A 26,041-nucleotide genomic window follows, 5' to 3' on the forward strand; every position below is an offset into this window, starting at 1 on the left:
ATTAACATGTTAATATCATATTAACAAAATAGACAAAACTCTGCCTTTTTATTCTAGTGGATGTTTCAAAAAAAATAAAAACAAGATCTATAGATCTATCTATAGTGTTTAAATGGTGTTAAGTGCTGCAGTAGGATTTATAATAGTGTGGTTGTTGTATCTGGCAAACTTTTGCTGTCAAGGGATGTGATAAGAGACTTGAGAAAGGTAAGAGAGTGAGCTCTGTGGATATCTGCTTGAAGAGTCCACTGGACATCCAGCTGGAAGTATCAAGTAGAGAGTTAGATTTATATAGGAGTCTGGATTCCAATTAGAAATTGGAGTTGAAGTTACAGGTTTGGAAGTCAGGTGCATATGAAATGATATTTCAAATATAAGGCCAGGTGACATGACCAAGGAAGAGTATATAGGTGGAGAAGGGAAAGAGTTCCTGCAGCAACCTGGTGTTTGAGGGCTGAAGAGAAGACAGCAGGAGAAACTAAGAAGGAACAGCCATTAAAGTAGGAGGAAAAACAGGTAGGCATGGTGTCAGAGAAGCCAAAAGAGCCATTCAGAGAGAATGGTTAGCTCTGTTGGATGTTACTAAGAGTGCAGATAAGATATGGACAGATGCGATAATTGGATTTGATAATGTGGAGCTCATGCGTGACCTTGCCAGGTGTAGTGTCGGTGGGCAGACAGGGACAGAAAGCCATGAGATTGGTTGAGGAGAGATTGGTGTCAGCATAAGGGGAGAATTGTAAGGGTGAAGTCCTTGAGAAGGCTGGAGGGGTGGGAGACAGATTACAAATAGAGAAAGCTTGACAATTGAAACTTTATCAGTAGTAGTAGTAGTAGTAGTAGTAAAAACAAAGTTTGGATACGGGTGTGGAGAGGTTGGTAGATTTGCTGATGGGATAAGAAGGGAGTTGCTTCCTAATTGCTTCTACTTTTCTTAGCAAGGTAAGTTCATTAAGGGAATCTGGGGAGGGGATTTTGGAGGGCAGATTTGAAAAGGGAGGAGATGATGTGTGATAGCTGTTGAAGTAAATGCCTGACATACTCAACCCACAAGCAAGCGGTTCTTCTCAGGTAATGACCCCATGTGATTTTTCTCTTTCAGCCAAGAGGTTAGAGTCCTACCAGGAAGCAATCTCTGAAGATGAAGATTCCACTGACACTCCGATCGACTCCCTCAGCAATATGGCGAAACCCAGGGCCCCCAGCTGCAGGACGGTTCATAATGGGCCCTTGGGAAGTAAATCCTCGAATCATCTTGCTGGGAGCTGTTCAGCTCTGGGAAGTAGAGAAGGAGCCAGTGAAGTGCCTCACTCCAGACAGGCTGCTTTCAGTAGCCCCATTGTAAGTGTGAACGCGTGACTTGAATTTTGCACATCCGTCATGAATAATGAAAGAACATTCCGTAATTATGACAGAGCCCAACACTGTTGTCTTTCCTACCTGAGAAGAGACTACGTAATTGCCGTTTAGTGTAATTGCCACACATCATTAGAAATATAAGCAAACACTATCGCAACTTCCTGATTTGTGGGATGATTCAGTGTTGAGAGATAATATATCATTTCTGAAAAAGCATGGTGTTTCTGATCGGGGCCAGTCATGTCTGAGCCTGAAGAAGGCTGCTGGGGTTTAAGGCACTTGGCTCACTCTCAGAGCCCCAAAGCTTGGCAGGGTTATCTCACAGACAGAGAAAGATGTCTGAATCACAGGCAAATTCAAGTACCCTCCCAAGGCCTTTTTATCTTTCTGCATTCCTCCCCCACATCCCACCACACCTGTGTCCTCTTCGCCTTTCCTAGTCCTCAGGATGACATTTTCTCATATTTCCATTTTAAAGCTCAGCTGGGTGTTGTTGCTTGATTCCCAGAGGGAAGTTTGGAACAGTGTTTAGTCACACTTACTGATGAACCCGTTTTGCTGCCAGAAAATAGAGAGCTCCATGTGGAAGATAGGAAAGACAGACGGTACTTCCATGAAAGAGCTAGAGGTCACAAGTTTTGCCATACTTAACATTGCTTCAGTAAAAATTCAGCTGCCTGATTTCTGCCCTCCACAGTTCATTAATACTTGTGTTTTCCCAAGTTGAGAGGATTCCCCAGCCGTGAGACCAGTAACTGGTTGATCTCTAAAATAGGCAGCCTAACAAGAACGAGTCTACTTTGGGGGAATCTTTGGGTTTCTGCGTTGAATTTATTGTATGGTTTTCATAGTAGCGATGTGATCTGAGTAGACCCCAGGAGCTCACTTGTCCTAGAAAGGCCTTGAGGGGAGTCTCTTGGCTCTTTTCAAAGTTGCCAGTGAAAATTGCAGCCACGAGGGTGATATTTCAGTACAACTCATTTCGTTAATTTCTGTGGCACTAAGATATAAAACCTGGCCTAGTGGATCTTGGACATAGATCAGACCATTCCAAACATGTTGCCTTAATTTTCCTCCCAACTTCTGAAAGAGAAATAGGGAAAGAATGCATCTAGCATCTTCTGTGCCCTCACTTTAAGGCCATATCAGGAAAAGGGGCATATGGCTGGCTCGGTTAGGAAAGCGCATGACTCTTGATCTCGTGCGGGGTTGTGGGTTCGAGCCCCATATTGGGTGTAGAGATTACTTGAAAGTAAAATCGTTTTTAAAAAGGCTGTATCTGGAATAAATATCTATTTTCCTCTCTTTTCACCTATTCCTCTACTAAGGTTTTACATTTTTCATGTACATGAAGTTACCACCTGTTGACTCACGTTTCCTTGGAAGTAGTAGGGCCTGGCTACCCAGAGGGCCTGTGTCCCACCCACGCTCTCAGTTTCCTGATTTAGTCTCATTGTCTTCTTAGAAAAAAATGATATTTCTTAGCCTGTTCTTTCATCTGTATCATTTCCTCCATCCAAAATGTACTCTCCCCTATTGGCAACCTACCTCTGTCTACCAAACCTGATGAAATACTTAATTCTTATAATACTTAGTTCTTACTTCAAATATTCTTCCTTCTTTTTTTTTTTATTATACATTTTTTTTTTTTATTTGAGGGAGAAAAAGAGCCTGCACGCAAGCGGTGGGAGGGCTTGAGAAGGAGGGGGAGAGCAAGAGGGAAGGAATCCCAAGCAGACCCTGCAGAGCCCACTTAGGGCTTGATCTCACAACCCTGAGATCATGACCTGAGCTGAATCCAAGAGTCAGTTGCTTATCGGACTGAGCCCCCCAGGTGCCCCTAAATATTCTTCCTTCTGAAGACTTCTCAGACTCTTCTCAGATCCTGAACTCTCTGTACACATTCCCTCTCTTCCTTGGTTCTCATTTCTTATTTCTGCCTCTGACGTACACCATTAACTCCTTGAGAGCAAGAACTCTCATCTTGACTCCTCAGCATCCAGTGCAGTGACTTGTGTGCCCATTCTTGACAAGTAGGTTTTTTGGTTTTGTTTTGTTTTTTAAGATTTTTTTTTACTCATGAGAGAGAGAGGGAGAGTGAGAGAGAGAGCCAGCACACCAGCAAGGGAAGCAGCAGGCAGAGGGAGAAAGAGCAGCAGACTCCCCACTAAGCAGGGAGCCTGATGCAGGGCCGCAATCCCAGGATCCTGGGATCATGGCCCGAGCTGAAGGCAAATGCTTAACTGACTGAGCCATCCAGGTGCCCCTCGAGAAGTAGTTTTGAAGGTTGTTAAATGAAGCTGATTACCACGCTCAGTCTCCCCATTTAGTCTAATTTTTTTTCTTACTTGTCTTGTACTTCAGTTTTAGTATATGTGCTGCCGAAGTGAGCACTTGTCCTATACTTCAAGGCCATGTGTCATTCTCATTGAGTAGACACACTGGGGTTGTTGTTTGGTTTTGTGTTTTCAAAACCACACCGTTATATATAGGGTAAAGAGGTAGGTGTTCCTTGAGATACGAGATCGTTTCACTCTTGCTCTAGACAAGTTCATTTTACCCTTTTTGTAGACGTGAGATTATTTTGAGAAAGCTATAAATTCTTTGTCCTGAAAAATTAGCATCTATAAAAGTTTTGCATACAATTGCAGAAGCCTGTCCGTGGAGCCCAGGTTAAGAATACGAGTGTAAGGAATCGCACGGAGGACATTAGGAGAAGGGAAAAATGAAGGGGGAGAAATTGGAGGGGGAGATGAACCATGAGAGACTATGGACTCTGGGAAGCAAACGGAGGATTTTAGAAGGAATGGGGGTGGGGGATTGGGTTAGCCTGGTGGTGGGCATTAAGGAGGGCACGGATTACATGGAGCACTGGGTGTTACAGGCAAACAATGAATCATGGAACACTACATCAAAAACTAATGATGTCCTGTATGGTGACTAACACAACATAATAAAAAAAGAATCAATTTAATTAAAAAAAGAATACCAACTTGAGAGCACATCGAGAGCCATGATATCTAGAAATGGAGGATGGTGAAGATGGCACCTTGGACGGGGAGGCGAGTTGAGAGCCAGGAGTGAGGATCCTAGGCAGGGTACTGGCAAAAATATGCCAACCTTTGGGAATTAAAATGTCACTGAGACCCCTGAGTCCTGGGTTCATTTTACCTATTTGAAATAGAAACCTTTTCTTTTTTTTTTTTTTTTTAAGATTTTATTTATTTCTTTGAGAGAGAGACAGTGAGAGAGAGCATGAGCGAGGAGAAGGTCAGAGAGAGAAGCAGACTCCCCGTGGAGCTGGGAGCCCGATGCGGGACTCGATCTTGGGACTCCAGGATCATGACCTGAGCCGAAGGCAGTCGTCCAACCAACTGAGCCACCCAGGCGTCCCGATAGGCCAGTGTTTCTGTGCTTCTTTCGTCCTCTCTCTGCTTTCATTCAGTGAGACCACTGTTCATTCAGCCTGGGTAGCTGTTAGAGCCCTGTATGATCTCCTTTCTGTCATTGAGGCCTTAGCTTAGAATCACCTCGTCAGTAAACCATCCCTACCACCTAATCCAAAGTTCTTTCCACCTCCATCCCCACCCTGTGTCTCTCTGTCTCATTCTAGAAGCATCTTACTTGTTCACAGGTTAGTGTGTGGATCTGATATCTCCTCTCATTAGAATGTGACCTCCGTGCAAGCTAGGATCCTGTCTGCCCTAGGCACCTCTCTTTCCCTGAGGAGTGCCTGACACCATAGATCAGCAAAATATTGATGGGATCAGTGAATGAATGAATGAATGGCTTAGTGAAAAACAGTGGCAAAATACTAGACACTGAGATATAAAATGAATATGACATGTCCCTGTCCTTCGGTTTTATTCTAGGTAGAGGAGACAGACATATCAATAAATACGTACCATCCTGTGTTATAGATGCCGTAACGGTGGGTTAAACCAGAGTAGAGCGAGGGCGCAAAGAGGGGAGTGATCGACTCTCAGGGGATGAGGAGGGATTGAGAAGGGCCACAGAAGAGATGTAAAACTTGAGTTGGGATTAAACTAATGAGTAGGGGTTTGCAGAGGAGAAAAGGAAGAGCATGTAGGGTAGACTGTGTGGCAACTGCGGAGGCTCAGAGACAAGGGGCTGTGGACGAACGTGGTGTAGGGGAGGAACGACCATGTGTGGTTGTGGGAACTTGTCTTTTTCCTTCAGGTCTGTGATGGTCAGGAATCTGAGGAAGCCAGAAGAAGGCTCGTGTGTCCATACTTCAGCCATGTTAGGTGGGCCAGTGAGCCCCTAAAGATGGAGTAGGATGGTAGTGGAAAATGAAATAAGAGCCATGGCCACTGGTAGAACTAGGGGAGGAATGGGGAGCACTATTAAGGCCATCGTAAAGCTTCAGCCAGCACTGTTAGAGGGCAAAGAGAGGTCTTGGCCAACATTTGCTTGTTTAATGAGACCTGCAACCTGGTAGGAAGGCATAATGTGAATCATGAAAATCTAAAATTTTAAATAGTCAGATGTTATATAAGATTCGGACAAAGATTCAGGACTCCTAACATGAAACCAGATAAGGCTTTGTTTAATTGTAGGAAACTATCCACATTGTGCTTAAATTCTTTAATTAGGAGGATAACTTTTCTCTGCATTAAAAAAAAAATGTCTATTTGAGGCAAAGTGGGGGGGTTATGTATGTTTTCTAAAGAGTGGCATCTTTTTTTTTTTTTAAAGATTTTTTTTTAAATTCATTTATTTGACAGACAGATCACAAGTAGGCAGAGAGGCAGACAGAGAGAGAGAGAGGAAGCAGGCTCCCCGCCGAGCAGAGAGCCAGACGCAGGCCTCGATCCCAGAACCCTGGGATCATGACCTGAGCCAAAGGCAGAAGCTTAACCCACTGAGCCACCCAGGCACCCGAGTGGCATCTTTTTACTCTGTTTCTCCAGCGCCTACTTATATAATATAAAAACAGCAAGTGTTTGGTAGTCGTGTACAGTAAACTTTTATTCTTCTCCACGTGCTGGGTATTGAGCTAAGGATCCAAAGATCAATACAGGATGGTCCTTCCATTAAAGGAACTTACAAACTCTAAGAACGACATGCGCCTGGAATCATTTAAAGCAGCATGATGTGGGCCTGGCTCTTGGGGTAATCAGAGTTCCGAGAAGGCAGAAGCTGTCCATCACAGAAAAAAAGAGCAAAATCCAATTTTGTAATACAGGGTCTCAGTGAGGAAGATTTGGATCTCAGAAAAGATCCTATCTTTTTTTTTTTTCCTTTTGTATCCTCTAGATACAGTCATAGAGATCAGAATTGAATGTGATAGCTCTGTACCTTCTCTTCAGTTCAGCAGCTAAGTATCTTAGTTACTAGGGATTAATTTATTTAGAGAGACCAACTTAAGTGAAAGAATGTTACGTGCCTGCAGCTCAGGATGATACAGATCTTTTCTTAAATATCGGGGGCTCTCCTTTCATGTATTGTGTTATGGTTGTCTTGTGTGGTCCTGAGTTTCTGGGTTTTTCCCACATTTAAGAGTACTTTTTGTAAACACAGTTTTGCTGACAAGAGCCCCGCTTTTGAAAGGGTCTAGTATTTCTTCTCTTCTTAGGCTCATGGTCCAGCTTCTCGGTTCAGGCAGTCGTCACATTTCCCAACTGGCATGTGAGACTGGCTTATGTCAATAGTGTTTACCACGAAAGTGGAAGGTAGAAACCTTTCAATTGTCTTAGATTGATTTTGGAATTCAGGGGACTCCTTATGTCCTGAAGTGAGTCATTAGTCAGTAGAGTTCATTGAGACAATGAAATCACTATAAGCTTATAAGGTCTCTAAGGCAATCCCAAATGTGTTCCACAGAGCAGATGTCTCTAAAAAATTTAATTTGGGGGGCGCCTGGGTGGCTCAGTGGGTTAAAGCCTCTGCCTTCGGCTCGGGTCATGATCCCAGGGTCCTGGGATCGAGCCCCGCATCGGGCTCTCTGCTCAGCAGGGAGCCTGCTTCCCTCTCTCTCTCTGCCTGCTTGTGATCTCTGTCTGTCAAATAAATAAATAAATAATAAAATAAAATAAAATAAAAAATTTAATTTGGGAAGGCTTCCCAAAAATTTAATTTGGGAAGAGTCCCAGTACCTATTAACCTCTCTGAGAAGAGCTGCAGTAAAGAAACCTGTTTGATTTAAATATTTCTTAGAGTTTCGTTCTGAAATAAGTTGGGTGTTTTATTGTTTGTTTTTTTTTGGCTCACTGTATATTAGCATTCTGAGACACATGTCTCTGGAAACATTTTCCAGCCCATGGAATCTCACAAGCACCAGATGACAGTATAATCAGAGACCTTGATAAATATCATGTAACGAGTTTCCCAGTCATCCCTTGGCTGACTAAGCACTGAGTAAGAAAGAAGTCTCTCAGACTTTTATTCACCCTGGCAAGGAGGTTGTTGAAGAAAGGATTGTTCTCCGAAGAACTGAGGGCCCCAGGCACTGGCTCAGTGTTACTGTGTACGTGAGATTCATGAGGTTATTGTGGTGGACTCATTAGAGAACAGCCATCAGATTATTGGGGACTATGATAAACTCCACCAACTGTAAAAAATTCAGATTTTGCCAAGTCAAACATCATACTATGGTAGATATTGATGTATTTAGATAGAAATTTTAAGAATGCTTTGTGACAGGGACACCTGGGTGGCTCAGTCAGTTAAGCAAGCGTCTGTCTTTGACTCAGGTCATGATCTCAGGGTCCTGGAATTGAGCCCCGCATCGGGCTCCCTGCTCAGCAAGGTGTCTGCTTCTCCCTCCGCCTTTCCCCTCCCCCAACTCATGCATGCTCTCTGTTTCTTTCTTTCTCTCTCTCTCTCTCTCTCAAATAAAGAAAATCTTTTAAAAAAATGCTTTGTGGCAGAGATAGTGTGGACCCATCGTGAGTCTGGTAACCTGCCTGAAGATTCCTTTTGTGCTGGTTATCACCTCAATATCTCACTCACTTTATACAGCCGCCTTGTAACATAGGTGTTATTTTTAGTATTACTCAGAAGAGGGAAATGAAGCTTGGTGGGTTGAACAAGCTGCCTGAGGCCACCAGCTACTGTCCAGTGGGTCTAGGGCCTAAACCCAAGCCCACACGATTTTCATCCCATGCTCTTATTAAGCCTATGCTAGTTCTCACCAAATTGCTAAGCGTGAAATACAAGCCGTGGTCTTTTGAGTCTAAACTCACATGTCTGACATCTCCCCATTTTACTCCTGCTTCTAAATCACCTCTCCTGGCTTTCCGGCAGTCAGTTCGCTTTGCCAACCAACTACATCCACGGCTCCTCTAGAATACAGTGTTGGCTTTTGTAAAAACTTGACTTGTAGCAGATGGTCCCTGTTTTGGCTCATCTGAAAAATTTCTAAAGCAGTTGTCTACACGTTACCAGATTATAAACAGATTTCTACTACAACATTCCTTTGTTAAAACCAGTACTCTTCAGTAGGCGTGAGAAGCACTGTGTTAAACAAAATGGACATATTTTTGTTCAACAGTAGAACTTCTGAGAGCTAATTTGTGCTCACGATCTTTAAAAGGAGGGCACAGGGCACAGTTGCCGAATGTATTTGATGATCAGAAATCTCTTAGAGGAACCCTCATTAGTGTCTTATAGTATGTTACTAGTAATGATCTTTGAATGTGTTCCCCTACTCCTCTTGTATTTCTCAGGGAGGTTCTCCTCTTGTTTCTGCTTTCATTTTTATAATAGTAGTGATTTGAACCATAAGATATTTTGTTAAAATAACATGGTATGAATAATGTCCTGACTTCAAAGACAGTTGGTACTCCTCGGTTGTTGGATGAATTGTCAGTTGCTTTTGGATGCTGTGGCAACTGTGTATTTCAGCTAGATTTTGGTGGAAGGCGTTGTTCCTGTCTCTTGACGAGTTTAAATTAATAGGGTACTCTCCATCAGAATTATACATTCTGGATTTTCCCTTTTTTTTTTTTTTGTCTGTTATTTTCCTATTCTCACTTCCATGGTACCATATATATTAAATCTTTTTTAGGAGAATAAAGTTTACTATCACAGGTTCATAGATTCTGCTTATAAAACTACTTCTCCTGTAAATTTAAAGCTCACAGTTTTAGATACTTACTGTAATAACACTTTGTCTTCTTGGGTTTTCAGGAAACAGATGTGGTACCAGACACCAGGCTTTTGGACAAATTTAGTCAGATTACACCACAGCTTTTTACCCCATTAGATGAGACTATCCCAGATCCACTACTGGAGACCTTGTCCATCATGGACTTCTTTATTGCTTTGGCAATTTGCAACACAGTAGTGGTTTCTGCTCCCAACCAACCACGACAAAAGGTAAGATCTCTAATACAAATGAGGGTTACTTTCCAGAAGAGAACTTCGGGTTTAAATGTACTTATACTGGTTTTGTTATGTAGATAATAATTAATGCTAAATGATAATAACAATACCAGCTAACATACATCACTTAATCTCTGCTCTGTAACTACGATATTCTAAGTGATTTATTGATATTAACATGTTACCCTTCCAATGACCTCATAAATCAGGTAATATTACTCCACTATTCCCCATTTTATAATTGAAGGTAAGTAAGTTTCCTGGGGTCACAGGGCCAATTTGTGGGGGAAGTGAGATTTGAACCCATGAAGTATGGCTCAGTGCTGTTCTACTGTTTTGCCTCTAGAAGGATAGCTGATGAGAATAGCTCTGGTAGAATGCGGCTGTGTTCATTTTGCATAGTTTCTTTACCAAATTGAAGCTTCTTTGAGGCTTCTGAGACTTCCCACATCATATGCATTATGTCAAGCGAAATAAAAAGTATTGGATTCATTATCATGTTTAATGTTAATGTACCATTTTCCTGTACCAGTTGGGTTAGTTCTAATTAGTTCTAACCCAATTTAAAAATCCAATATATTTATAATGTATCAAGATGCTACAGTTCCCATAAAAGCTAGATTGAAAAAGTCAATTTATAGTTTAGAATTTATGGAAAAATTCATTTTCAATTAAAAAGAAAAACAAGTTTAAAAGACCGGTGATTCACCACATGCTGTGCTAGCTTCCTTGTGTATAACTTTCTTCCCTTTTGCACATATCCACTTAAAATTCAATTTGCGACGCAACCCAATTAAATTTTAATTTTCCATCAGATCATTTTCTTTTAGCAACTTCAGAGGTGGTCAACTTTAACATAAAAATAACTTAACTTCCAATTAAGCTTTTATTTGATCAGAAAACTGTTTTTGTAAGACTTTCGGCTAGAGAGTTTCTCTTTAGAAAGTGATTATGTAATTAGAGAATAAATCACTGGATGTTCTTTTTTTCTCCTCATGTGACAATTTTTCTCATACACCTATTTCCAAAGTAGGCACCTCTTGGTGTTTTTTGTTTGAAAAATACTGTCACCTTATCCCCAAAGAATATAATACCCTGTAGTCCGAAAGAAGGTCTCTACAGGTAGAAGAGCCTAAGCTTCATGATATTTTGAGGTAATGACTGAGACAGTGAATAATAAGGAGCTAAACAGAATCTACAAAGAAGATGAAACCTCACCTGTGATGGTTTCTTTTCATTTCCAAGTTCTAGTAAGTGTGGAAATCGACCACATGTGTTTCTCCAACTGTCAGAAGATTAATAATTTTTAGGAAAAAAACTTTTTAATATCTTGGGCATTTCTGAATGACAAAGTTTTAGGATCCAATTAATTGGCCTTCATAATTAATATTAAATTCTACATTTAATCACATAAATGTTACGAGCTAGAAAAACATCAGGCTAAAAATTATTAAAAATTCTGTAATATAAATTATAATAGAGACTCACATTCATTGTGAATTTCTGCTGATAAGCTGATAATTTCTGCTGATAACTCTTCTGTAGGTCAGTTTCTTTACTGGCCTTTTTAAGACAACAGAAAAAGTCATAGTAACAACCTTTTATAGAATCTGGTGGGGGAAAGGGAAAAAAGCCCATCTTGTTTGTTTGTTTATTTATTTATTTATTTGACAGAGAGAGAGAGATCACAAGCATGCAGAGGCAGGCAGAGAGAGAAAGGGGAAGCAGGCTCCAAGCAAAGAGCCTGATGCGGGGCTCGATCCCAGGACCCTGAGATCATGACCTGAGCTGAAGGCAGAGGCCTAACCCACTGAGCCACCCAGGCGCCCCATCTTGCTAATTGTTTGACTTAACTTTCTTCCAGTGTTTTGAATGTATATTACTACTCAACTTGTTTCTTATGTTGTTCACACAATTAAAAAATTTTTATATTGTTCACACAATTTTTACATTTTTATAGGTTTTCCAGTTTCACCCCATAGGCTTTCTAAACTTTATTTTTAAAATATTTAAGAAGATATTGCTGTTTTGCTATTTTTGAATACTTAATTTGCTTATTATTTTTAAATTGCTACTGCTAGGATGTACATAATAAATATTATGGATTATCTATATTTTAAGTTATTCATTAGGAAACACTGCTATCGTATGCCCACTGGTAGCAATAGTAGCATTTTATGTTTTGCTATCATTTGTCACATCTCTTTCTGAATGGTTGTGGAAATTATAATGCCATCAACATTAGCACATATTTTTCATTATGGCCATTTTTATTTTTGCTTGGATTTTCTGGGGGCAGTCTTATGTATGAAGCAGGCTGCTGGCTGTTTAAGGAGTGGTAACTCTTTCCTTATCTAATTATTTCCTAGTTTGACTTTAACGGTGTCATCCACTGCCTTTTTTATTCTATTACTGAGACTCTGTGGCATCTTCTCTCCTAGATTGGGCTCTCGTCCCTGAGTGGAATGCCTATCAAGTCCTTGGAAGAGATTAAAAACCTCTTCCAGAGATTGTCTGTCCGAAGATCAAGTTCGCCATCGCTTGCCAGTGGGAAAGAGCCCTCTCCTGGGGTCCCAAATGCCTTTGTGAGCAGACTCTCCCTCTTTAGTCGAATGAAACTGGCTTCCCCAGTGGAGGAAGAGGCCTCCCCTGGGAGCGAGTGCCCCCAGGGGTCTGGGGACTCTCCTTGCCCTCCAGATACGGAGAAACAGAACGGTGATCGTGGCCTCCCGGAGGGCGAGGCGGCGCCCTCCCCTGGACAGCCCTCCACCTCCACCCTGTGTTACGAGGCGGAGAGCCCAGATGAGGCTGCCTTGGTGTATGCGGCCAGGGCTTACCAGTGCACTTTACGCTCCCGGACCCCAGAGCAGGTGGTGGTGGACTTCGCCACTCTGGGGCCATTAACATTTCAACTCCTACACATCCTGCCCTTCGACTCTGTAAGAAAAAGAATGTCTGTGGTTGTTCGGCACCCCCTTTCCAACCAAGTCGTGGTGTATACGAAGGGTGCTGACTCGGTCATCATGGAGTTGCTCTCGGTGGCTTCCCCGGGTGAGTTCATACTGCGCAGAGCGTGGAGGGGTATATGCGCGGTTCAGAGATTGAAAGGCCAATCTTGATGGTTCTATAAAGAGAAACACGTGTATATTTGGGGACCAGCTGCACTTTGTAAATGGGGGAAGCTGCCTAGGATTTATTTGGTGAGAATGCATGTAAGTTTTGGTGGTTCACAGACTTGGGGTGCACATCTGGCGTGTCATCGGTGGTGTCTTGGTGAAGTTACCTACCTATTCTGTGTTCAACAAGTGGGGAGTGTCATACCTGTTTTATAGGTTCCTTGGAGGTTTAATGGCATACTGTGTGCACTACGCATAGAGCCTCTGCCCAGTGCCTCCCCAATGGAGGCAGCTAGAATGATGATAGTTCTTGTTACTATTGTTATTGATGGTGTGGGAACGGTGTTCGTATTAAGTTCTTGGTACTTTCCCTCTTTCTAGAAGGAAGGGAACAAGGGAAAGATTTATTTAGAGTCCCTTTTATAAATGTGCATTTGGGATTCAGAACTACAAGGTCTTTTGTCTGTTGTGGGTTGGAAACTATACCATTGTTTGTAAAAACATCTCTGTAATTGGGCAGACTGGTGGGAATACTTGTTTTGTTAATTATTTCAGATGGAGCAAGTCTGGAGAAACAGCAGATGATAATAAGGGAGAAAACCCAGAAACACTTGGATGACTATGCCAGACGGGGCCTACGCACTTTATGTATAGCAAAGAAGGTGAGGCTGCTGTGTTGGGCCCATCGTGTTCATTCTTTCACTTGGGTGGCCCTCACTTTTCGGGGTCGAGCGTGTGTCAAACTCTGATCTGCACGCTTGGGAAGGTCTTGGATCGTGGGCTCTCTATTCACAGCGTCAATCTTCCATATGCATTGATTGGTTGGAGTTTGTTCTCAGTGTTTTGCCAGAAGAACACCTGAAAATTCTGTTTTCAGAGTTCTCCCCGTTTCAGTGTGTCTGTGAGTGCTTTAGTGCGTTAGCTGCAGTTTGCCTGGAAATAAAAATCTAAAAGTCCCTGGACCTACTTTCTTTTCCCTCAGTCCTTTGTAAATATCATCTCGGCATTAAATGTTCTTTGGAAAGAATGAGGCCAGAGACTGGCCTTAATTTTCCCCTAAAGTTCTCACAATTTTTCCTTACATGCTCATAAGTCTTTATCTATCAATCCAAGTAATTTTATTAAATGTTATGTCAGTATGGATTATTCTCTTGTTGAGAATAATCCTGAGATGTTGTGTATGCTTTCTAAAACACTGAAGTAATAAGGAAGAAGACAGAACTCCAAGAAGTTGAGGGGTGATATTACCAGACCCTCCCCTGGGGACATGGGGGAAACAGACCTGGAGCCCTTTTCAAGTGAATTGGTCACGTTTTTATGCCAGTAGGATGTGGCTTGGGTATTGACCAAGTCAAGCTTCTCAGCTGCAATGAGAGGGAGTCAAGTAGGGGTTGAGATAAGAGAAGGCTGTCTTACGGGGGAGGGAAGGGAGTTAGTTGTAGAGGTGTAACAGAGACTTTGATGAACACTGAAGAACATGAAACAAAGAACGACAAGTCCATGTAGGGAAACTACTAGAAAAGAACCAAGAAATTCATCTTGCCACTTCTTTGCCTCTTCTCCATATAAACACTCCCCTGCCCCACTTTCTCTCCCTCTGAACCCTGTGGTTAATTTTTGCTGTGTTAGAAGCCAGAGTATTGATTTCACTCTGTCATTCTGGGCTCCAATGAGTATAAAAGACAGGCAGATACATGCAATTCAAAGTCTCGGTGCATGAATTGCCATTCATTATGATTTCCTCCTGGAAGCCTGAATTGGAGACTCTACTAGGACCTATGGCAAACATAGGGATCTCTTGTTTCTTGGCCAAATTCTAGTTCTTACGATCTGCCTTAGGGCAACTGGGATCTGTTGCAGACTCCTAGTCAACACTTAGTCAGCCAGCTAACTGGAAAGTTTCAAGATCAAAGGAAAAGGGGAGAGAGTTCTACCTTTTCAAGTGGAATGATCCTGCCCCTGATAAAAATGCAGCCCAGGAGATGTCAGATTCGTCCTAGGTCCACTAACCCTGTGGGTAAGAATAAGTAGATAGAGAAATTGCCTTCCTCCCTCTATTTCATGTTGCTTTAGGAAACTTGTAATGTAGATTTCTCTCTCTATGGCAACCTAAAGAAGAAGGAAAATGCACCATTGGTTCCTTCTTCAGGAATTCCATTTAATTTCTTCTGGAAGAGTCCTTCCTTGTTTCACGTCTATGGTTCCCTCCCTCTTTTCACCTTTACAAATAACTACCCCATAAACTAATCATCAGAAGATACCAGCGGTGCTGCTGCCTCCCTAATACTTGGAACTGAGCAATCCTGACACCACTTTCTCAACTGCGCCATTAAGATCTTTCTAGATTTAACTACCAAGTGGAGACCTCTTCCAACTGCATAGTCCCTGACTTAATTAAATAGATTAATCCCTTTTCATCATATATGATGCCTAGGATTTCCAAGAGGTACTGAGCTAGTGGGTCCTTCCGTCATCAGTGTTATAGTAGTCTGATCTCAGAAAGCTTGTGGCATGAGGAATGAAGACAGGATTACCTCGCTTGGATCGGTCTAAGCTTGGATTACCTAGTGGTTGGGGTCCTGGCAGGATCCTGCAAGATGATGTGGCCTTTCTCATAGCTCTTTTCTCCCCCACACTGCAGGTCATGAGTGACGCTGAATACGCAGAGTGGCTGAGGAACCATTTTTTAGCTGAAACCAGTATTGACCATAGGGAAGAATTACTCCTTGAATCTGCCATGAGGTTGGAGAACAAGCTCACTTTACTTGGTAGGTAGACTATGTTGTATGGTCAAAATAGAGAACTTTGGAAAACACTGGATATCTCTAAGTTTAAAATTATTCACCAGTGGTTTGCCCCAAACACACCACCACTTTGATCTAACAGAGCAAATAGTTGTCTCCACCCTGTCTAGTCTTATCTGTACCCCGTTTCTAATTCTTTTCATTCTGCTTTCCACTGTAGTGAACTAGACTTCATTTATGGTGGGATCAGGGTGGTCATCCTTAAGAAGATCATTTAAAACCTTATCACTTAACATAGACTACCAATTCAAATAAATATCCTGGTTCCAGAGGCTATCCAGTTGAAGTTTCTTGCCAGGTGTTGGTTAAGGTACATGAAACGTGTGGTCTTTTGAATCTGCACATCAAATCTCTCTTATTTAGAGGAAACTTAGAGCACGGACTTTGAACAAGTCACGTGCTACTAGCTGACAGAGCTAGAAGGAGACTCAGACCTACCTAGTTCCAGGGCCGATGTTCTTTATTCTGTACCTACAACTGGACCAATGAAATTTGTTTCTCTCTCTTTTACGTCCTGATTGCAGCTAAAGGTTGCACAGTGGACACCTCTTGTCCAGACTGAGCTGCATCCTGAAATCACCTGGAGCACTTTAAACTCTTCTCAGGGGTTCTGATTCCATTGATCTGACATGTGGCTGGGGCGTTTGTATATTTAAAAGCTCCCCAAGGAATGCTAAGAGGCAGCCAGGGTTGAGAATCCCCACTGTCTCAAGAGTCTGGAGATCTAGACTCTAATCTGAGTTCTCACCTACCGGGAGACCAGTCTCTGAGTTCCATTGCTCTGGTTCACAGAAGAACAAGGATCTCACTTTGTAAGGAGTGGGAAGAGTGATGATACCTAATCTATGTCATTTCTCTGTGACAGTGTCCGTAGTACGGGTCCACATTTCCTCTGAAATTCCAAACTCAAAGGTGCTCTGTGGGTTTAATGCCAGAATGCATTTGGCTATAAAATCAGGCCTGATTTGATAAGATTTTATGAGTCTTTATTGTCCTAATTAGTACAAACATTATAAGTTTTGCTACAGAAATCTTAATATGCTTCATTAGTGGATATTTCAAAACCTAAATGCACTACATTACCTTTCTAAAAATTCCAAAGCTTTTCTGGCCCCTGTTGGTTTAGAAAAGGTATTTGCAGACTTGTAATATCTATTTTCAATGCTCTTTCATAACATAAGCAACTTATTGGCAAGGGCATTCCTCAAACGCCTGCCTTACCCTCAGGAGTACCACAGAATTATAAAATTATAGAGCAAGGTTACACAAGTAACTGAAACTACAAGTTCCCCTCAATTCACAGAGAGGAAAGCTAGCCAAAAGGAGAACAAGTAAGTTTAATAAGCTCAGTGATTCCTAAGGTTTCCTTCCCCAGATATGATATTGTCTATGATTTTGGGCTGGGTCCTCACACTTCCTTTGAATGCCCGGAAGCTACTGGAACAGTGTGTAGCTCAGGATGGCGCTAACAGAGTTCCATTATAGCCCAGGTAAGCTTCTGCTGGCTTTGATTTCTCACAAGCCCTTTGCATCCGGCTGTCTTTTAGGTGCTACAGGCATTGAAGACCGTCTCCAGGAGGGAGTCCCCGAGTCCATTGAGGCCCTTCAGAAAGCCGGCATCAAAATCTGGATGCTGACAGGGGACAAGCAGGAGACAGCTGTCAATATAGCTTATGCGTGCAAACTCCTGGAGGCGGATGACAAGCTCTTTATCCTCAATACCCAGAGTAAAGTACGTATAATGAGACTGAATCTGTCCTTTTGCTTTTTCTTAGCCAGGAGAGTGTTTGTGATTAGATGAATGTAGGGAGGAAAAAAAACCCCAGTAACCCTTAGCTTGGTAATTATGTCTTCTTTTTAGCAGCCTATCTTGTGCTTGGGAAGGTACCGTAGTCCTTCTAAAGGCTTCATGGTTAAATATGATTCAAAAGAATTATTGCTAAAGAAAGTTGCCTTTTATTTTTTATTTGCCTCCCCTCCCCCATATTCAGTTTCCAGGGATTTAAGATTTAGCCCATAACGGCAAAATATATCAAGTTCTGGTACAGGACTTCAACTTTCAAGTTGAGGTGGTGATTTCTATCAAAATCAGGTGAAGACATTAGTCTTTATGGTTAATTACAAAAATGGACTCTCGGGATGATTATGCCCTCTAGTGGTAATTCCTAGGTATAGTGCTGTTGAGAATATGGCGTTTCAAACTGTTGGAAGGGAATTTTTTTTTTTCCTTAAGAAGGAATTTAAGAGGTTTGGATCCACCTTATTTTTTAAATTATCCCTGCCTCACCCCCCATTAATCTCTAACACAAATGTTCTAATCAGTTAAACAGGCATTTTAAAAAAGTTTTTCCAGTATGGTAATATTCTTTGAGATTTGTGCATGTTATTTAATTAGCTTGGAGAACCTTCCTCCCTCCTTCCTCAATAGTCAGACTTAATCAATGACATCCATTCTCTGGCAGCAACCTGCCTCTCAGAAATCCTCTGGAGTTTCCCTTCTGGATCACATCTTGGGGCTCTGTCACAGGCTGCCATGTTTGGTTAGCCATGTTTTTAAGGTCGGGCCTCAGCCAATACCTAACCAGATCATACATTTTAAGGAAAGAGAATTTTCGTTATTCAACACAGAATGAGGTCTCCTTGGCAGTTGTCTGTGGACTAGAGAGCCATAACCAAAACCACCAGGTAGCACCCAGTACCAGCAGGGGCTGAACACAAGAAAATTGTCATTAGTAATTTTGGTCACTAAAATGGCTGTGCTAGGGGTGCCTGGGTGGCTCAGTCATTAGGCGTCTGCCTTCGGCTCAGGTCATGATCCCAGGGTCCTGGGATCGAGCCCCGCATCGGGCTTCCTGCTCGTTGGAAAGCCTGCTTCTCCCTCTTCCACTGCTCCTGCTTGTGTTCTCTCTCTGTTAAAAATTAAATAAAATCTTACAAAATAAAAAAATAAATAAAATGGCTGTGCCATAAGATTCGTAGGCCCCTGGTTCATGTGCTTGGCCTGCCTGTGATCAGATATGTGACCTTGGGGAATTTTCTTCTGGGCCTTTTACTTAACCTGTGATGTAAGAGTAATGCCCATCTCATAGGGTCATTGTGGGCATGAAATGAGAAAATATAGATTATAAATTAAACATGTAGTGCCTGGAAGAGAAAAGGGGCTCAATGAACATTAAAAAAGAAAAGTCAATTCTTGATGTTTGATTTTGATGCTTTTGTGAATAGTAAAGTCATTAGGATTGCAGACCTTATCGGTAAACATATAATTTATAGTTAGAGGCATTTAAAACTTAACAATTCAAGAAGTCTTTATGGAGTATCCACTATGGGCTGTTCTAAGTGCAAAAAATAAATTTTTTTACTATCGAAAGCTATTCCACCTTGTGTGAATTTTCCAAATAATTAAAACTGTACACAGTGAACATAATTTAGTTTTGTGGTGACTCAAGTCCAAGTATATAAAATGCCAGGCACATAGTAGGGGCTCAGTGGCTATTATTATTATTATTGTTATTTTCTCCATTCCTTCCTCTCCATCAGGAGATGCTAAGAATTAAAAAAAGAAAGATTATTGAACCTGGTTTGTCACTTAGTGAAGAAATTACGTCTGTGACATTCTAAGTGGGCCACCTGGAAACTAGTAGAACATCTGGTCATTTTTTTAGTGTAGTCACTCAGCTTTATGAATTTCCATCAACTCCTATTCCTAAATTTGAAAGTTGGTTTACAATAAATGTAGCCACTTAGAAACTTTACACAGTTTCCATTTTCCTAAAAGTTTTGGGGTTTTATCAGGATAGGGGGTTAATAGAATCCTGTCTTGGATAATTTGTTTATTAAGATTTTATTTATTTATTTGAGTTAGCGCGCGTGAGAGAGAGCGCAAGCATGAGCCGGGGGTGGGAGGGGACAGAGGAAGAGAGAAGTAGGCTCCTGGCTGAGCCAGGAGCTGGACATGGGACTCGATCCCAGGACCCTGAGCCTAAGGCAGATGCTTAACTAACTGAGCCATGCAGGCAGCCCCCATATCATGGATCATTTACTGCCTTGTGATACTTAGAGCCCTTTCAGGATCCATCATTTAATTTTTTTGAGTTTTATTTTTATAATTTCTCCTGAGATAATAACTCTTTATTTTCATGTTACAAAAGACTTTCTCATATGAGATCTTCCTTGGCAGTTATAACAAGTAGACAGATCAGATAAAATTATCCTCATTTTTATAGGCCGAAACTCCAAAAGGTTGTGACTTGTCTACGTACCCCCAGCTGAAAATGTGTCATGTGTGTTTTGTATTGTATTATGTATTACATAACCTGTATTTATCTATCTGTAGTTATTCTCATTATTCGTGGAGTTAAATTCTATAAAGTTGCCCTAAACACTGAATTAGTGAATATGGAACTATTACCCTTGGAGGAAGTATAGGTTCCAATAAGCCTTTTGTTTTGTCAACCAATCAGTATATAACCTTATTACGTGTGTGTTTCTGTTTATATAGTAAGTAACAACTTACTATATACGTATGGTTGATTCAGTAACATTGAATTCATGGCCAACAGGACTATAACTCAGGCCCATGTGAGGCTTCTCTAACATGCCTCCTCTTTCTGCAAGGCACGTCATAACCTTCTTATATATAGGACAACTCGATGGCACTTCTGCACTAGGCTTGGAGGCCATTTTAAACGATGAAATGAAGAAAAAGGAACATACAGAAAATGTTTGTATGAGCACCTGGGTGGCTCAGTCAGTTAAGTGTCTGCCTTCTGCTCAGGTCATGATCCCGGGATCCTGGGATCGAGTCCCCTGTCGGGCTCCCTGCTTGGCGGGGTCCTTGTTTCTCCCTCTGCCTGCTGTTCCCCCTGCTTGTGCTCACTTTCTCTCTCTGTGTCAAATAAATAAATAAAATCTTAAGAAAAGAAGAAAAGAGAAAGGAAAAGGTGTCACCTAACAGTGGAAAGGGTACTTATTTACAGTATGGGAGCTGATGTAAGAAGATGGAGCATCTCCTCATTTTATTTCAGCAGAGGTCCTATCACATGACTCAAATTTTTCTCTCTGTGCATGTCCACAAATGACCACAAAAGCACTACAAGTACTAATTACAGGATTCCAGATCAATTTTAGCAAGTAGGTGAATTCACACATATAGAATCTGCAAATAAGGATATTGAGTGTGTGTGTGTATGTGTGTGTATTTGTACATATTTCTATAATGAAAATGTAATTTATAAACTAAATATATATTCAAAAGGATAAAAGCATCTAGAATCATAAAACTACAGATAATTTAGGTTTACATTTTGGAGGGCAACCACTCAAGACTTTATTCTGTGCACTACGAGTATGCAAAGGTTGTATTTATAGTATTGTATTTTTTCACTTAACTTATACCTTCAGTATCATCTCATGTTGATACATTGATTTTCAATGACTTCAGGGTGTGTTACCTTCTAAATGTATCATTTTAATGTAACCAAACTCTAGAAGGTTTTCAAAAATAATTTTTTCCTATTATATATTGAGCCTATAAGGGGCTTGTTTTCTTTGTCTTCATACGCTTTCCCTGGCAGGTTTTTGAGTTGTATAGGGTCAGATTTGTTCCTAACATCCAGGTTGCTGGGTAGCTCCGTTTTAAAGCTGAAGCTCTGGGGTGGCTGGGTGGCTCAGTTGACTAAGCGTCTGCCTTCTCAGGTCAGGATCTCAGGATCCTGGGATTGAGCTCTGTGTTGGGCTCTCTGCTCAGTGGGGAGCCTGCTTCTCCCTCTCCCTCTCCCCCTCCCCCTGCTTGTGCTCTCTCTGTCAAATAAATAAATAAAATCTTAAAAAACAAAGTTGGAGGTCTTGTGTGTAGCTTCTGTAGTTGCGAAATCTTTCTTGTGTCATACTCCGTATCCATATCTACTTCTTCCCAATCCATCCGATTTTGTCGTGGGCTGAGAAATGCTTAATTAAGCAGCATTTGAAATAAGAATGAATGACCTCCGAGTGAGGGGTTCTCTTATGAATAAACTTTCAGTTTTTGGTGTTTTGTTTTCTTTTCTTTTCTTTCAGTCTTAACATCTAAACTTAAATTCAGGGATCCTGGATTTTGTTAGGTTCTGTCGTTGGTGGTCCCTTAACACAGTAATTTCTGGATAATTTTATTGTTAGTCTTCTTGAGTAGAATCCATCCAGTAAGTATTCAGTGACTGATGTGACTCTCTTTTAGGCATTGTGAAGGCTTCAAAAGTAAATTAAAAAATGATATCCACCTTCATAGTACTTCTGACTTTGTGGGGGTGGGGAGAGTAGAGAGATGCATTCAAACCAAACATGACCAGCACCACTGACAAAATCTCAACCAGAACGTAAGCTCCATGAGAGCATGGATTTTTTTTTTTTTTTTTTTGCACTCGTTGACCAATCCCCAGGGCCTAGAATGTTTTCTAGTATAAAGTGATTTCTCAATAAATACTTAGTGAATGAATGAATGAATGAATGTTGAATCCAAAAGAAGGTAACAATGCTGTTGCTTTAAATTCTGTGCCTTGCCTACACAAGGAGCTTTGCACGTGTACTCTCACCCATTCTACCTGATGACCTTACGACATTTGCATTTTTTTTTTAAGATTTTATTTATTTATTTGACAGAGAGAGATCACAAGTAGGCAGAGAGGCAGGCAGAGAGAGAGGGGGAAGCAGGCTCCCTGCGGAGCAGACAGCCCGATGAGGGGCTCGATCCCAGGACCCTGAGATCATGACCTGAGCTGAAGGCAGAGGCTTTAACCCACTGAGCCACCCAGGTGCCCCGACATTTGCACCTTTCTCGTGAGAAAGTTGAGGCTCCAAGAGGTGACATAATTTGCCTAAAGTCAAGCAGATAGTGGTAGAAAAAGATCAGAGGACTCTCAAGGGTGCCTGAGAAGGGAAATTGTACAAATAAAGAAATCCTAAGTTATTTTTAGTCGTCGCACTGTGGGTGAGATGTCTTCTGTCCTATGAGCTGGTGCCCACAGAGACACGGAAATCTCTGGAAATCTCTGCGGAAGAGCTGGGAGGGCTTCGGAAGTAACTGATTATTTACTTCCTGGGGTTGCCGTGACGTAGCAGTTGCTGAAGAATGACAATGATAAATTACCCGGATATCGCCATCGAGGGAGCCCTAGGGCTAACTGTCTTGGCCTCTTGTCTCTAGGATGCCTGTGAGAGGCTGATGAGCACAATCCTGAAAGAACTTCAGGAGAAGAATCCAGCCTCTCCAGAGCAAGCGTCACCTCGGGAGGGTTTGTCCCAGCTTCCGGCCACACAGGACTCCGGGCTGCGGGCTGGCCTCATCATCACCGGGAAGGCCCTGGAGTTTGCTCTGCAGGAGAGTCTGCAGAGGCAGTTCCTGGAGCTGACGGCCTGCTGTCAGGCGGTGGTCTGCTGCCGAGCCACCCCCCTGCAGAAGAGCGAGGTGGTGAAACTGGTTCGCAACCATCTCCGGGTGATGACGTTGGCCATCGGTGAGAGGGGAGGGGATCCTACCGCATGCTGCTCTCTTTCCTGCCACACCCGGGGCTGCTTTCTGTCTGTCCTTCCTTCCATAGCCCTGTTTACCCTTCTGTCTGTCCTTTTCCACACCCATGTTCCTTCTCCCTTTTCTCCCTTCTTACTCTCTGCCCTCTACTCCTTCCCCCCTTTCTCTTCCTTGCCTATTTGACCACCTGCTGTGAACCACTTAGTGGGAATGTGACATGGAAAACAATACAGGGGGCGCCTGGGTGGCTGAGTCCATTAAGCTTCTGCCTTCAGCTCAGGTCGTGATCCCAGGGTCCTGAGATCAAGCCCCCCATCGGGCTCCCTGCTCTGTCGGAAACCTGCTTCTCCCTCTCCCACTCCCCCTGCTTGCGTTCCCTTTCTTGCTGTGTTTCTCTCTGTCAAATAAATAAGTAAAGTCTTTTAAAAAAAAGAAAAAAGGCAATAAGGTAGGGCCTTGGATTGCTTGTCAGATCACCAAATCAACCAAGTCAAGGAGAATAAATGTACTGAATCCTAGAACTGCAAAGTCTAGGAGTGCCACCTTCAGAAAACTTAAATTCAGGGGCATGAACAAATCATTTAAGTATTCATTCAACATATTTATTGAGTGCCTTCTGTTTATCAGACATTTTGCTAGGCAGTGGAGATGAAAGAGTGTATACAATTGACAAAGTACTTTTTCCTTGAGCTTACATTCAGTAGGAAGCATAGAGTAAAAAAATGAAACAAAACGAAAAAGGCATAAATATAAATCAGGTAGTGACAAATGCTATTTAAAAAAAAAAAAAAAAAAAAAAAAGCAGAGCCAGGGGATGTAGAGCACTGGGGGGACAGGAGGAGGGCTGCTAACTTCAGTGTTTTTCAGAGACAGTATCTCTGAGAAATCTGTGTGTGGGCAGAGACTTGAAGAGAATGATAAGGGAGCCATGGGAGATCTGAGGGGAGGACATTCCTGGTGAGGACAGGGAAAGTGAAGGCCATGGGCCAAGTTATTATGTTCAAAGCCAAAGCAGTTGGAGCAAAGGGAAGGGTTTTCTGTAGGTTAGTGATGGGCAAAGATGACAGGTGGACAGATCATGTTGGGTCCTGGAGTCCATTATAAGTTTTTGGCCTTTCTTTTTTAAGGGGAGTGGGGCAGAGGGAGAGGGAGAATCCTAAGCAGGCTCCACACCCAGCACGGAGCCTGACCTGGGGCTCAGACTCTCAAGGCCCGAGATCATGACCTGAGCCCAGATCAGGAGTTGGATGCTCAACCAACTGAGCCACCCAGATGCCCCAGTGTTTGGCTTTTATCTGATGAGATAAGGAGTCTTTGGAGGACTCTGAACAGCGAAGAAACATGATCTGCTTTACTTTTCAGAGGATCACAGGGCTGCTGTGTTGAAGAGTAAGGATCAAGTGCAAGGACATAAGTAAGGAGAGCAGTTGAGAGGCTACTGGAATAATTGAGGCAAGAGCTGGCAGTGACTTGAGCCCAGATGGGAGCAGAAGAGGTAGGGAAACATGATCAGGTCATAGAAAGAGCTGGTGACGTTTGCTGATGAATTTGAATGTTATATAATAGAAGGAGTTAAGGGAAGTAAGGTTTTGTCTCTGAAAGATGGAGCCAGGGGAATCAGGAGCTGGGTCTTAGGCATGTTAAGTATGAAAAAGTCCATTAGAAATCTAAGCAGGGATGTGTCAGGCAGCTGGATACAAAGTCTGGAATGTAGCAATGGGGGGCTGACTGGAGATATAAATTTGGGAATTATAAATCTGGGTGATACTTAAGATCTTGATTTTAGACAGTAAATGAGTATACATGGAGGAGATATAAATTTGGGAATTATAAATCTGGGTGATACTTAAGATCTTGATTTTAGACCGTAAATGAGTATATGTGGAGGAGAGAACCAGTCTAACAGTAAGCTCTGAGCTACTCTAGAGTTTGGAAAATGGCAAGATGAGGGCTCAGCCATCTCTTACAGTTTCTGTTTTCACCTGGATTGTTTTTAGTCTCAGGTACCATCTCCCCTCAGCATGCTGATACAGCCCCCCAAATTCCTAGGTTTACATCCTACCCTATTAGCAACCTGAGTGAAAAGATAGCAGCTCTTTTCACGTTGCTGGAGTAAAGTATCAGAATCAGGAATTTTGTTTGGCTTCTTGAATAGACATATAAATGAATGAATTGTTCAAGCCCCTAGATCCAGATGTTCCCGGGACTAGAACCCCTGGACATGTCAGTTACATCAGTTGAGCCTTGTACCCATCTCTGAGCCAGGGAACAGATGGTGCTAACTGTCTAGGCCTGGGTTAGTTGCCACCTTAAATCTGGGGCTTTGGGTTCATCCTAACAAACCACATGGCCTCAAAGTTCCCAGGGAAAATCAGGGCACTGAAAACAGGTGAATGGTTGGTGGCTATTGGGAATAAGTGTTCATTACTAACAGGAATGTAATACTTCCCCTTAAAAAGCTTCCATTGTGTTGGGGAGACCAAGAAATATATAACAACCATAATATCATATGGTGCATCTGATATGGCACGGGGATCTCAGGAAGAGGCATCTAATATAATGGGACTAGGAGAAGGATTTCCCAGAGGAAGTGACATCTGAGCTGAGGGCAAGGGCAAGGGAAGTTCAGCCCCATGAGGCTGGTGTCCGAGGCTGCGGAAACCACAGGCGCGGTGGCCCGAAGGAGCAGAGGTATCTGGAAAATAGAAAGTAGAGCGAATGGCACCGAAATGGGGGAGATCAGATAGGTGCCTTCGCGTGAAGGATTTTCAGGCGTTATTAAGTTTAGAATTCTTCCTGGTGGCAGTGGGATGCGTGCAATGTCCGTTTCATGAGCTTCCAGGTAACTTGCAGACTTGGGATAAATGTTGAAGGATTTGTTTGCCTGAGTGGTCACTGTTGCTTTGCAA

General features: G+C 42.2%; 1 protein-coding gene across 2 annotated transcripts in view; it reads left to right on the forward strand.

Annotated features, from left to right (window-relative positions):
* The window catches only part of ATP10D (ATPase phospholipid transporting 10D (putative)), a 106,508-nt gene that overhangs the window by 61,261 nt on the left and 19,206 nt on the right, over positions 1 to 26,041 (forward strand). For both annotated transcript variants that reach the window (XM_047719219.1, XM_047719218.1), the window contains exons 10-16: positions 1,103 to 1,341; positions 9,514 to 9,702; positions 12,150 to 12,759; positions 13,380 to 13,486; positions 15,466 to 15,592; positions 17,176 to 17,360; positions 22,809 to 23,118. In XM_047719219.1, coding sequence (XP_047575175.1) covers positions 1,103 to 1,341; positions 9,514 to 9,702; positions 12,150 to 12,759; positions 13,380 to 13,486; positions 15,466 to 15,592; positions 17,176 to 17,360; positions 22,809 to 23,118 — 1,767 coding nt within the window. The remainder of the gene's footprint in view (positions 1 to 1,102; positions 1,342 to 9,513; positions 9,703 to 12,149; positions 12,760 to 13,379; positions 13,487 to 15,465; positions 15,593 to 17,175; positions 17,361 to 22,808; positions 23,119 to 26,041) is intronic.

The sequence above is a fragment of the Lutra lutra genome, chromosome 2 (genome assembly GCF_902655055.1).
Source record: "Lutra lutra chromosome 2, mLutLut1.2, whole genome shotgun sequence".
In the NCBI taxonomy this organism is placed as follows: domain Eukaryota; kingdom Metazoa; phylum Chordata; class Mammalia; order Carnivora; family Mustelidae; genus Lutra; species Lutra lutra.